This window comes from Suricata suricatta, chromosome 8 (genome assembly GCF_006229205.1).
Source record: "Suricata suricatta isolate VVHF042 chromosome 8, meerkat_22Aug2017_6uvM2_HiC, whole genome shotgun sequence".
NCBI classification, from domain to species: Eukaryota; Metazoa; Chordata; class Mammalia; order Carnivora; family Herpestidae; genus Suricata; species Suricata suricatta.
The window spans coordinates 32,392,280-32,404,601 of NC_043707.1; the positions used below are offsets into that span (position 1 = coordinate 32,392,280).

At 44.2% G+C, this 12,322-nt stretch overlaps 1 protein-coding gene across 1 annotated transcript in view; it reads left to right on the forward strand.

Annotated features, from left to right (window-relative positions):
- Nucleotides 1–820: 820 nt before the first annotated feature.
- Nucleotides 821–12,322, forward strand: part of KPNA7 (karyopherin subunit alpha 7) — a 21,767-nt gene continuing 10,265 nt past the window's right edge. Inside the window, exons 1-7 of the mRNA XM_029945746.1 lie at nt 821–886; nt 1,478–1,606; nt 5,992–6,074; nt 6,507–6,775; nt 8,158–8,240; nt 10,212–10,475; nt 12,125–12,316. Coding sequence (XP_029801606.1) covers nt 821–886; nt 1,478–1,606; nt 5,992–6,074; nt 6,507–6,775; nt 8,158–8,240; nt 10,212–10,475; nt 12,125–12,316 — 1,086 coding nt within the window. The remainder of the gene's footprint in view (nt 887–1,477; nt 1,607–5,991; nt 6,075–6,506; nt 6,776–8,157; nt 8,241–10,211; nt 10,476–12,124; nt 12,317–12,322) is intronic.

A 12,322-nucleotide genomic window follows, 5' to 3' on the forward strand; every position in this document is an offset into this window, starting at 1 on the left:
ATGCTAGGTGGGTGGTAAAATCTGTGGAGATTATAGAATAGACCAGGAAGATCCTCAGATTCGTAGATAAAAATTCAAAGCATTGCTGCAGGTGAAGTAAGCTCGGGCCAGCTCACACAGGGTGGGCATCCCAGCGGGGGCCCGAGTTTTCTTCTAATCTCAGCAGGCAGCCAATAGAGTTTTAAAGCAGGGAGAATGAAACGATCAGATTATCTTTGGGAGCGTGCATGGCTTCTGTGTATTGAATGGACTGGAACAGAGCGATGGTAGAAGCAGGGAGAACCATTATGAGGCAGTTGCCATATTGTGGCTGAAAGGTGAAGGTTGCCTGGCCTGGCAAACTACCAAAGGGTAAGAAGTAGTGGGTCATGCTGGAGGCCGTCCTGACCCAAGGGCTGGTGGGTTAGGTGTGGGAGAAGAGGGCTGTCCTCTTCCTGTCCTAGACTGGTTTGGGCACCACCTGCCTGCACATATGCTCTGTACAGAGCTCCTCAGACACAGCCACACGAGATGGTTCTGTGCTTGCCTTGCAGCCCACCCTAGCCATCAAAGGCCAGGTTCAAGTCCAACTGCCTCAAAGGCATCCCTTACTCCCGCAGCCCAGGGCTGGTCTCCTTTGTGCTTGCATGGTGCTTGTTGTCTGTCAAGTGGGTATGATGATGCCCATGGAAGCCGGCCTCTTGAGTCTGCTCTCCGATCCCCTGGGGGCCCTTTAATGGCTTAGAGCAAGAATGGCTGTCACATAGGAACCCACATGCTGGGCACTGAAAATCTCCTGGTAACTGCCCTACCTACAGGTGGTTGACTTCTTCTGGTCAATATGCCGACTTTGGATGCTCCAGAAGAGAGGTTGAGAAAATTTAAGTACCGAGGCAAAGATACATCTGTGAGTACCGAGCGACTGCCTTGCTCTATCAAGATAATCGTGCAGTAAAAATCTCACAGTTTGGATGTAGCCAAGATGGAGGGGAGGATGAGGACATGGGGAGCACAGGTTAGATCATTTCCCCTGGGGAGTATCGATAAAGTCAAGGAGTTTCTTCTGAACCAAGATAAAAGGGTCTATTTTGTTTTTTAATTTTAATCTTCCTCAGTCTGGCATCCAAAGTTGGATCAAGGCTCAAATGGCCTGTAGACTGATCCCTAGTGGTGGAAATGGTCCGGGACATGTGGAACATGTCTTCAGAGGCCATATTCCCCAGCCCTGCCTGGATCTCCAGTTGGGAGGCCCAGGTCTGCCCTTCAGGGACTAATCAGCACTGATGAAGATGTGCTCAGACTCGGGCAATGGGACACTGCTCAGAAGGCTCCACAGCAGGTAAACCATGCTACTTACTGTGTGGTAGTGACTCTCCTGGACTGTTGCATCTGTAAAAGTGAAATCAGATGCTTTGAAGCATGTGCTAAAAGCTAAATGTGGTGACAGCTGACTCCCCCACTCTAAGGGCTCCAGTTCGTTCGTTCTTTCTCTTGCTAGATGAGGCGGCAGCAGCGGATGGCAGTCAGCCTGGAGCTCCGGAAGGCCAAGAAAGAGGAGCAGGCCTTAAAGAGGAGAAATATCACTAATCTCTCCTCTGACCCAGCTTCTGAACAACTAACCAGAGGAGTACGTACATTGGGAACATGGCATTCAAGTCGGTGGCGTGGGAGATACATCCTTAGCAAGTTTCTCTGGCTTGAAAATGTTTAATACATTTGGAACTTGCAAGCTTTGATCAAGGGTCTTTAAGGAGAAGGGTGGAAAGATTATGGGGAGAAGTCAGCTGGTGGTGTCAGAAAGCTAAGGGCCACGGGCACCCGGGTGGCTCAGTTGGTTGGGTGACCAACTTCAGCTCAGGTCATGATCTCTCGGTGTGTGGGTTCGAGCCCCACACTGGGCTCTGTGCTGACAGCTCAGAGCCTGGAGCCTGCTTTGGATTCTGTGCCTCCCTCTCTCTCTGCCCCTCCCCTGTTCATGCTCTGTCTCTCTCTCAAAATTAAATCAACATAAAAAAAAAGCTAAGGACCATTACCTTTGTGGCTGTGAGTCTGGGATCTATGTTCTAAGCAAGCTGGGGTGGATGAGGTGTGGCTTCTAATAGAAATGAACATGGCACACTTGGCCAGAGATCAGAAATGAGGGGTTACATCTAGTCACTAGACACAGAAAGTCTTGCCTAGGACCTGAGTGTTGTTCTCTATCTTCTGTTCCCCATCCACCCCAACCTCACTTAGTGCCAATTCTGCACTGACATGCAGGCTAATGCTGTTTCTTTTGTGGGTCCTTTCCGGAATACCCTGACTTGGGAAGTTCTCTGCTTAGACTCCAATAGTCTTGGATCTACATCCTTTTATGATCTGCCATTGTCTACCTCCTGGCTTAACCACCCACAAGCGATTTTGCACCCTGCTAGGATTAGGATTCCTACAGGGCAGAGCCAAATTTGACCTGGGTGAGTGGATCTGATAACATTAGAGGCCGTCAAATGGAATGGCCGTTAGCATTCTCTGACTGTGTACGTGGATTCTTTCACTCAGCAGAATGTCTTCAGGGTTTGTGTTGCAACATATGTCAATACTTCATTTTTCCCCCAAGTTTGTTTATTTTGAGAGAGAGCATGTGCATGTACACATGCGATTGATGGTGGGGGGAAAAGGGGGAAAGAGAGAGAGGGAGCATGAGCATGAATATTCCAAGCAGGCTCCACAATGTCAGTGCAGAGCCCAGCTTGGGGCTCAAACTCCCGAACAGTGAAATCATGACCTGAGTCGAAATCAAGTCGAATGCTCAACTGACTGAGCCACCCAGGTGCCCCAGGACCTCATTCTTTTTATGGCTGAATAATATTTCATTGTATGGATATACTGAATTTTATTTATCCTTTCATTAGTGAGTGGACATTTGTGTTGTTTCCACTTTCTGGCTATCATGAATAATGGTGCTTTGTGTACAAATGTTCATGTGGAAGTGTTTTCAGTTCTCTTGGGAGCATGCCTAGGAGAAGAATTGCTGGGTTATACTGTCACCCTGTTTAACTCTTTGAGGCCCGAGATAAACTGAACAGTGGCTCCCCCTCCAAATACCTCCATCTCTTAATCCCCAGAACTTGTAAATGTTGCCTTGTATGGGGAACTTTGTAGATGTGATTAAGTTTAGGATTTTGAGATGGGGAGATTATCCTGGATTATCTGGATGGACCCAGTGTAATCACCTCGGTCCTTACAGTAAGGATGAAGGACCAGTCAGATCAGGTAATAGGACCACAGAAATGGAGACTAGCATATTGTACTTTGAAGATGGAGGGAGGGGGTCACAAGCCAAGGAATGCAGGTGGCCCCACGAGAAGCCGACCAAGGCAAGGAAGCAGATTCTTCCCTCAAACTTCCAGGAGGGGCTAGCCCTGCTTTTAGTCTAGTGAAGCTGATGGTGAACTTCTGATGTCCAGAACTATAAGACGATGTGGTGTTTCAAGCCACTAAATTTGTGGTAATTTTTTACAGAAACAATAGGAAACAAATATTTTGCCAAACTGTTTTCCAAAGTAGCTGTACACGCGGACACTCTTCCCAACACTTGTCCATCCTGGGATTGTAGCTACCTAGTGGGTACAAAGGGCTATATTGTTGCAATTTTGGTATGTCTTCCTAATGACTAATGATCATTTTTTGAGTGCTTCTTGGCTATTTGTGTATCTTTTTGGAGAAATGTTGATTCAAACCTTTTGGTCATTTTTGAAATTGAGTAATTTGACTTTGTCTTGGAAAGTTGTAAGAGTTCTTTATACTGTCTATTCTGGATACTAGACCCTTATTTGCAAATATTTCCTTTTACTCCGTAGATTCTTTTTTACTTTTTTGTAGAACTCTTAAGAGTTTTAAATTTTGAAACTGTTCAATATATCTACTTTTTTATTTGGTTTCTTGTGCTTTAGGTAACATTTTTAAGAATCCATGGCCTTGGGCACCTGGGTGGCTCAGTCAGTCAAGCAACTTCAACTCAGGTCATGATTTCAAGGTTCCTGAGTTCAAGCCCTACATCAGGCTTTCTGCTGTCAGCACAGAGCCTGGTTCAGATCCTCTGTCTCCCTCTCTCTCTACCCCTCCCCCATCCATGCATGTGCGTGTGCTCTCTCTTTCTCTCTAAAATAGTAAACATGAAAAAAAAATCCATTGCCTGATCCAAGGTCACAAAGATTTATGTCCAAGTTTCCTTCTAAGAGTTTTATAGTTTTAGCTGTTAGGTTTAGACCTTTGATTCATTTTGAATAAACTTTTGTAAATGGTGTTCGTAGGGGTCTAATTTCATCCTCCTATATGTGGATATCTCATTGTCCCAGTGTCAAAAAGACCATCCTGTCCCCATTGAATGGTGTTAAAACCCTTGTCTAACATCAGCTGACTGAAAATGTGAGTTTATTTGTGGACTCTGGATTCTCTTCCATTGACCAATACATTTACCCTTTGTCAGCATAGCACAGACTTGATGACTATAGCTTTGTGGTGGTTTTGATATTGCAAAGTGTCTTCCAACTTCGTTCTTCTTTTTCAAGATTATTTTAGCTATTTGGGAAATTCCCTAGATTTCCATCTGAATTTTTGAATCAACTTTCCAATTTAAAAAAAAATTTTTTAAATTTATTTATTCTTTTTTTCCTCTTCCCCCACACAACTTGCCAATTTCTTCTATCAGTACAGCTCGGATTTTAATGGAGATTGTGCTGAATCTGTAGACCAATTTATAAGAGTATTGCCATCTTAATATTAAATCTTCCAATTCATGATCATGGGGTATTTTTAAAATTATTAGGCCCTCTCTAATTCTTATAGTTTCAGCATGTAAGTCATATACTTCTTTTCCTAAATTTATTCCCAAGTATTTTATTCTTTTTGATGTTACTATAAATAAAATTATTTTCTTTATTTCAGTTTTGGATTGTTCATTGCTACTATATAGAAATACAAGTGATTTTTATATGTTAACCCTGCAGCCTAGCTGAATCTTGTTAGCTCTAATTTATGTGTATGTGGGAAGATTCTTTAGAATGTTTCCTATACAAGTTTTTGTCTTCTGCAAGTAGAGACCATTTTACTTCTTTTTCCAACCTGGATGACTTTCTTTTTCTTACCTACTTACTCTGTCTAGAACTTCCAATACTATGTTGAATAAAAGCAAGGAGAGTGGGCATCCTTGTCTTGTTCCTGATCTTAAGGGGAAGGCATTCCTGATCTTAATGGGAAAGCATTCCATCTTTTACCATTAATTGTGATGCTAGAGGGGGGATTTTTTAATGATGACCTTATGAGATTAAGGAAGTTTCCTTTTATTTCTAGCTATTTTCATCATGGAAGGGTGGCTGAATTGGTCAAATGCTTTTATCCTGGATTTATTGAGATGATCGTGTGCTTCCCCACTATATTCTATGAATATGTCCTGCTATATTGATGCTCATATGTTGAACTGCTCCTGCCTTCCCAGCTTGAATCTCAGTTGGTCAGGATGTATAATCCTGTTTGTATGTTGATGCATTTTGTTGCCTAGAATTCATCTTTCTGAGATTAGCTGTTTTTCTTGAATAATCTCTTTTTGGCTCAGATAAACTGGGCTACAAGCCTTTGGTCAGTTTCTAGAGTTTGGAAGGTTGATTTTACTTGTGGTGGTGGTGGTGGTGGTGGTGGTGGTGGTGGTGGTGGTGGTGGTAGTGGTGTTTTGAAGGAAAGAATTTTTGGAGGTCCTTACTCTGCCATTTTTGCTGATCTATCACTAGCATGTTCTTCATGGAACAAAAAGATGCTGGGGATCCAAGTGACTACAGGAATTACCCCTTCCCCAGAGCATGGGGAGGGTCCCTCAGATCTGTGATTCCTATAAGACCATCAAATGTCCTTCTCTCCCCTAATGTAGACCAGCATACTGCCCTAGCCAGCTTGTTCTAATCAGATAGATGACTAGACTAGATGACCTTTGTTGTCCCTTTTGGCAAAGACTCTTACTGAAAGCATCTCTCCTTGCAGGTCAGCCTCAACCTGCAAGAAATAATCAATGGTGTGAATGCCTCAGATCCAGACCTATGTTTCCAGGCCACCCAGGCAGCCAGGTAAGGCCAAACAGACTTCTGCCATTTCATAGGTTCCAAACTAGAAATAAGCTCCAGTGGCCTAGGGCATTTTGTGGCAGTGGCAAAATGGCCACGCAATGTAAGAAAAGGTGAGTCCATTCAAAAGCGAGATGAAATTGTTCCTTCACACAGTCCTTGAGAACATCTTAAGATATGCAAGTATTGTCAGAGATGAATTGCTTAATTTAAATTGGCCTCTATAGGAATCTCGGCTCATAGATAACACCTGAAGGGAAAAATGTTGCTTCATCACTGCAAAGTGCCACGGGCTGGACTTGAGGATAGTAAGTAGCTCTGGCCCAGCTGTTAGTCTCGGTGATAGCTAGGAATGCCAAGAACATTTATAAAGGAGGTTCTTAATATCAGCCTCACATGACTTGGTTTTTTTTTTTTTTCTCTTTCATTGCAAAGGAAAATGTTGTCCCGTGAAAGGAACCCTCCTCTAAAACTGGTTGTTGAAGCTGGGCTCATTCCCAGGCTGGTGGAGTTCCTGAAGTCCTCACTTCATCCCTGCTTGCAGTTTGAAGCAGCCTGGGCTCTGACCAACATTGCTTCTGGGACTTCAGAGCAGACTCAGGCTGTCGTGGAAAGCGGGGCCATCCAACCTTTGGTTGAGCTCCTGTCTTCCCCCCACATGACTGTTTGTGAACAGGCAGTGTGGGCCCTTGGCAATATAGCAGGTAAGACTCTCCCCATAAGGGGCCAGGAAACGGGTGGGTCAGGTGCCTGGCATGCTATGGGAGTTCTTTGGGTACCATCATAGACCCGATCCTCTGAGTTTAAATATCTAAAAACAATGGGGAGAGTATGATAGGCTTTTCCAAAATTCAGAGTCAAGTTCAGAGGTTGAAAATTAAAACTGAAAACAGATGATGCAGTTATGTACTGAAAGCTACAGGCTGCCTAAGGCCACCTGCCAATACTGGGGTCCTACGGCCTCAGGTCTCAATGGTCTCAAGAACAAAAGACCAGTCTTTGACCCATGCACTGTGATGTTTATGACACATCCATTCATAACCCAGGACCCTGAAAGAATTCTACCTCCAGCGAAAGTTGCCAAAGGAAAGTACCAAAAAATATTTCCTCAGCTTGGGGTAACAGTCTTCCCTGAAAATGCAATCCTAAAATGACCTAGTGAATTTGGGGCTTGCTGCTATATTCCCTGCATTGGGCCAGGAAAGTGTAAGCTGAGGAGCTAGTGCTGCAGGGTTGAAAGTTCCAGCATTCCTGGCTGGATATTAATACGATGCTCTTGGGGGGATATGAACTCAATTGGGCCCCTCTGGATTTTGACAAATTAAGATCAGCCAAATATTAGCACTTTCAAATTCAGAGTGTCAACAACCCACCATGACTGAGTCAGCAGAAACAAACACTGTGATGAGACCTCCAAGGACTTCGGATGTTGGGATTAGCAAACACAGAATATAAAGTAAGGCTGCTCCTTAAATGCTTGCAGAAATGAAGCACCTATTACAGAGACTGTGTCCCTTCTTTTGTCTGGTTCAGTTAGGAACAGGCAAAATTGGGTGGTATAAAATAACACATGCCTTATCCTGATGGTTGAAGAGTCACAAACTGAGATTTCTAGGGTCTCAAATTGGTATTCTTGCCTGAGTAGCAGATGGCAAATGGCTAGCATCTACCCATCCCCCAGACTTGGTTTTGAGTTTCTTTTGGAAGTTTCCACCCCATGCCAAAGCCTTCTGGAAAGATAATTTGGCCTGTAATAGCCTTCATCTTCTTGAGAACTGTGCTATGAAGTACTATCAGCATTTAGAGTCTCAAGGACACTTCCTGGGCCCATTGGCCGGCTCCTTTGTGCCCATTGACTGCCTATAACAGTTGTACCTGTGTGGTGCCTGCTCTTCACATCTGGTCTATCTACCCAACTGACAAGATGGAGACCCAGGATCTAGTTCATGGCTATCCTAAGTATTTGCTCAGCCCAGGAATGTGTTTTGGCATCTCACCCTTTGCACAGGCTTTTGAAATATTGGTTACTTACTCCCAGGATTCTCTTTCTTCCCTGTTTGAATGTCACATTCTTATCTATTTGAAGGTGATGGCCCAGAATACAGAGACCTGGTTATCTCCAGCAATGCCATTCCACATCTGCTGGCCCTGGCTTCATCAACCATACCAGTAAGTGTCTTGCATGTAGTAAGCTAGTTAACACCTTTCCAAAATTGGGGAAATACATTCAAGTCAATGTTGGGTCATATAGGTGCTATCTTGCCCCTTATGACAGCAATTATAAATAAGACCTAGGACTGAACATCACCTTGGGTAGAAGTTGATCCAAATTTGGCCCCAGGGGCCATGAGTGCTGATTTTACTCTGGCGGGGTTGGAGGAGGGGCATTGGAAGAGTTCCATTAAAGTTTTTCTAAAATTACAGTCCTGCAAAAGTATATGACCAAGCTCTCCATTCAAGGGGCACAGATAGAACTAATGGGTCACCAGTTCTGTTCCTGGGTACTGGGTCTTGGTTTGAAGCTTAAAGTCAAAGCTGATTGATGTGGTAACAATAGATACCCCCTCAAGATAAATGCGGATTCTAGATTTGCTTCAAAAAAAAAAATGAAGAGAAGGTAGCTTCTAAAATCCAAGGTAATACCCAGCCTTCAGTGTCAGAGAAAATCTGACTTAGTGGAACCAGAAAAAGGCTGACATGACCAGGGAGTTCACAAGGAGAGAGCAGTGTAAAAGGACATGTAGGGCAAGGGACTTAGTCGTCCTCCCAATGGCAAAGGGAAGCCTTTGAAGGATCTCAAGGCAGGGAGTGAAGTGATCTGATCTTTTAGAAAGCCCCTTCTGGCTGCTGGTAAAATGATAGCAAATGAAGATGGGATGCTACAATTTTAGACACGTGAGATATAAAGAAGCAAGGATGCCCTCCAGGGTGTGGCTAGGTTGTTGAGATGACTGTCCTCCTAAAGAAAAGGGAAGATGGTGGGGAGAAGGAGTCAGGGCCTTAGTCGTACATATTAAGTTGAAGAGTGTGAGAGACACCATTGTAGCAATGTCAGGTAGATGGATAATGCAGGACCAGATGATTGTGTACGCATCTGTCATCCAGCTGGGCAAGATTAGAGCAGGGGCCAGATGTTTACTTTTATAAATAAAGTTTTATTGGAGCACAGCCACCCCCATTTATTTATACCAATATTGTTTGTTGCTTTTGTAATGTTATAAGGGCAAAGGTATTAGACCCTATGTCCATAAAGCTGAAAGGGTTTACTATCTGGCCTTCTACAGAAAGAGTCTGCCCCAACCCCTGACCTAAAGTATGAAAAGAGCCTGAGACCAAGTCGCAAGGGTTCTGACGTTCAGAACTTGCCCCAAAGACTGAGAAGAAACAGCCCATTTGGCAATAGAAATGCAAGTTTGGGGTAATAGGTGCCAAGAAGAGCTTTTTCAAGAGGGCTACTAAATACCACTGATAGGACGGTAACTTTAAGACTGAAAAAACAACTGTTGAATTTGGTGACTTGAAAGAAGCTGATTTTATCACTAAGTACAAAGAAGTAGAGGCAGAAATCAAACCAGAAGGGGTGGAAGAACAAATAAGCTTCAAGGAAGACAGCAAATAGAGACACATCCTTGAGGGCTGGCCTCTAAAAGATAGAAGCAGGACCATGGCTAGAGAGATGGAGGGTCCCAAAATGTGGGAGTGATCCAGGGGAGAGAGGTGATCATGGGGACAGAATCTTCAAAGGCAAAAATGGGATCCAGATGTGGAGTAGGAAGACTGACCCCTGAACAAAGATCAGAAATGTGGTTGCCACATGTTGGTAGGCAGACTAGGCAGACAAAGCAACTCCTGCTTAACCTTTGTTATGTCCTCGAGAAATGAAAATAGGGTCATCAACTGAGTCCAGGAGGGAGGGACATTTTGAAGAATTCAAGGAAACCTCCATCTAACATTTGAATACGAAATCTAAGCTCATTCTTGGTCTCCCTAGTACGCATCACTACTGAGAACAGTCTGCATGAAGCTCAAATGCTTTGCTTCACACCAGTCAATAATATTGATCAAAGATGGCAAGGATATGCAGCCATTGACCTTTTTCCTTCTTGGCCCCCAATGCTGGAAATGGTCTCCTTGTTACAGATCACGTTTCTGCGAAACATCACATGGACCTTGTCCAACCTTTGCCGAAACAAGAGCCCTTACCCCTGCAAGAAAGCGGTGAAGCAAATGTTGCCCATGCTCTTCCAACTCCTGCAGCACCAAGATGGCGAGGTTCTCTCGGACACCTGCTGGGCCCTGTCCTATCTCAGTGATGGCTGTAATGAGCGCATTGGCCAAGTGGTAGACATGGGGGTCCTGCCCAGGCTGGTCCAGCTCATGACCAGCTCGGAGCTCAATATCTTGGTAAATGTCCCTGGTCCTGTCTGTCTCTGTCCTAGCCTTCCACCAGGAATGTGGGAGTCATATTCACTTGAGCGAGACCTCTCCCACCATCAACTCTTAATACTTTACTTAGAACAAAGCTTGTTGTCTGCATTGCCCTGGTCTCTGCCACTCTCTAGCCAACGACCTGAATCTATTTTGATGGAAAAGACTAGTGGATGTTAAGTAACTTATTTTTTCTTAATCTGGTAACTAGAAAGTCTAGGAAAGCACCACATTGAAATTGCTTCTAATCCCTCCACCCAGTAAACTATTTTTGTAGCCTTTCTTTCTAGTGGTCTGTGCATGTGGATGCTAACCAGTTGACTAATACAGCGCACATGCGCACTAATGTAAAGCTCATTATAACATTTTAATTTCTTACTCAAGGGTAAAAGAAAATTCCCTCTTCTCCTCTCCCTAGTTTATCAGGCAACTGAAGTAGTCTAGATAAAAATGAAACAAAACCAATATCAAATACTTGGCTAGGATAGGAAACAAGTCACTTATAATCTTCCTGAAGAAAGCGTCTTAAACATGGGTGCCATTTTTTACTTCTGTGGCTAGCCTTGTATATTTATGCAGTCTTTGGAATAGATGATTCTATGCCTAGATTAGCATAATATTATTCATACATCAAGGTTAGTTTGGGGGGATGGTATTGAGGGGAGGGAGGGTATGAAGAGAGTATAAGAAGTTGTATGTCCTGGGGATCTAGTACCCATTTGGAACCAGCCTAGCAAGGCTGTGAAGGCACTACTTCCACCTCTCACTGAGTAGCAGATACCTAGCATGAAAGGCTTAGAACAGGGGCGCCTGGGTGGCTCAGTTGTTTAAGCATCTGGCTTCGGCTCAGGTCATGATCTCACAGTTTGTGGGTTTGAGCCCAGTGTCAGGCTCTTGCTGACAGCTAGCTGAGAGCCTGGGGCCTGTCTTCAGATTCTGTGTCTCCCTCTGTCTCCAACCCTCTCCTGCTCATGCTGTCTCTCTCTCTCTCTCTCTCAAAAATAAATTTAAAAAACGGTAAAAAAAAAAAAAAAAAAGGCTAGGAACACTCTAGAGCTGTTGATGGTCTTACTGGAGCAGCTACTGCTATGGTGCAGAGAAACCAAAAGGAATGCACAGTCAGCCCTCTGAGGACCATTATCTTGAACCCAATTGCAGACCCATCCTGGGGACCTTCAGAGTTGAGAGGGTTTTGTGAATACATCAAAAAATACCACTGGGATCTCATTAGCTCCAATTAAATATACAATAGGAACTTGACACTCATGCTAAATATGAATTCAGTAGAAGTTATTACATTATAAATACTGTAATCAACTTAGCCATTTCCCCCCAGCATAAGGCTATGAAAAGGGCAGCATTATGTCTTAATAAAGGCATCCCTTGACCTCTGTCTCACTGAAGCTAGAACTGTTGAGAGGTTAGCAAGTACCTTGAAACTATGCAAATGGCCATGGATGTGCCGAATTAATAAGGATCATGGATTTAATCAGTATTCACAGGTTTCCTGAGTGCCATCGACATAGCATGACTCACATGGGAGTGCACAGAGCTTGGTGTGACTGTCCCCTTCTGTTGTGATAAATTGGCAATGCCTGCTTACACTCGCAGCCTTGTTCTTGCAGACCCCCTCTCTCCGTACTGTGGGAAACATCGTCACAGGAACAGATCACCAGACCCAGGTGGCCATTGACGCAGGCGTCCTGAAGGTCCTGCCCCAGCTCCTCATGCACCCCAAGTCCTCCATCCAGAAGGAGGCGGCGTGGGCCTTGAGCAACGTGGCCGCAGGGCCTTACCAGCACATCCAGCAGCTGATTGCTTGT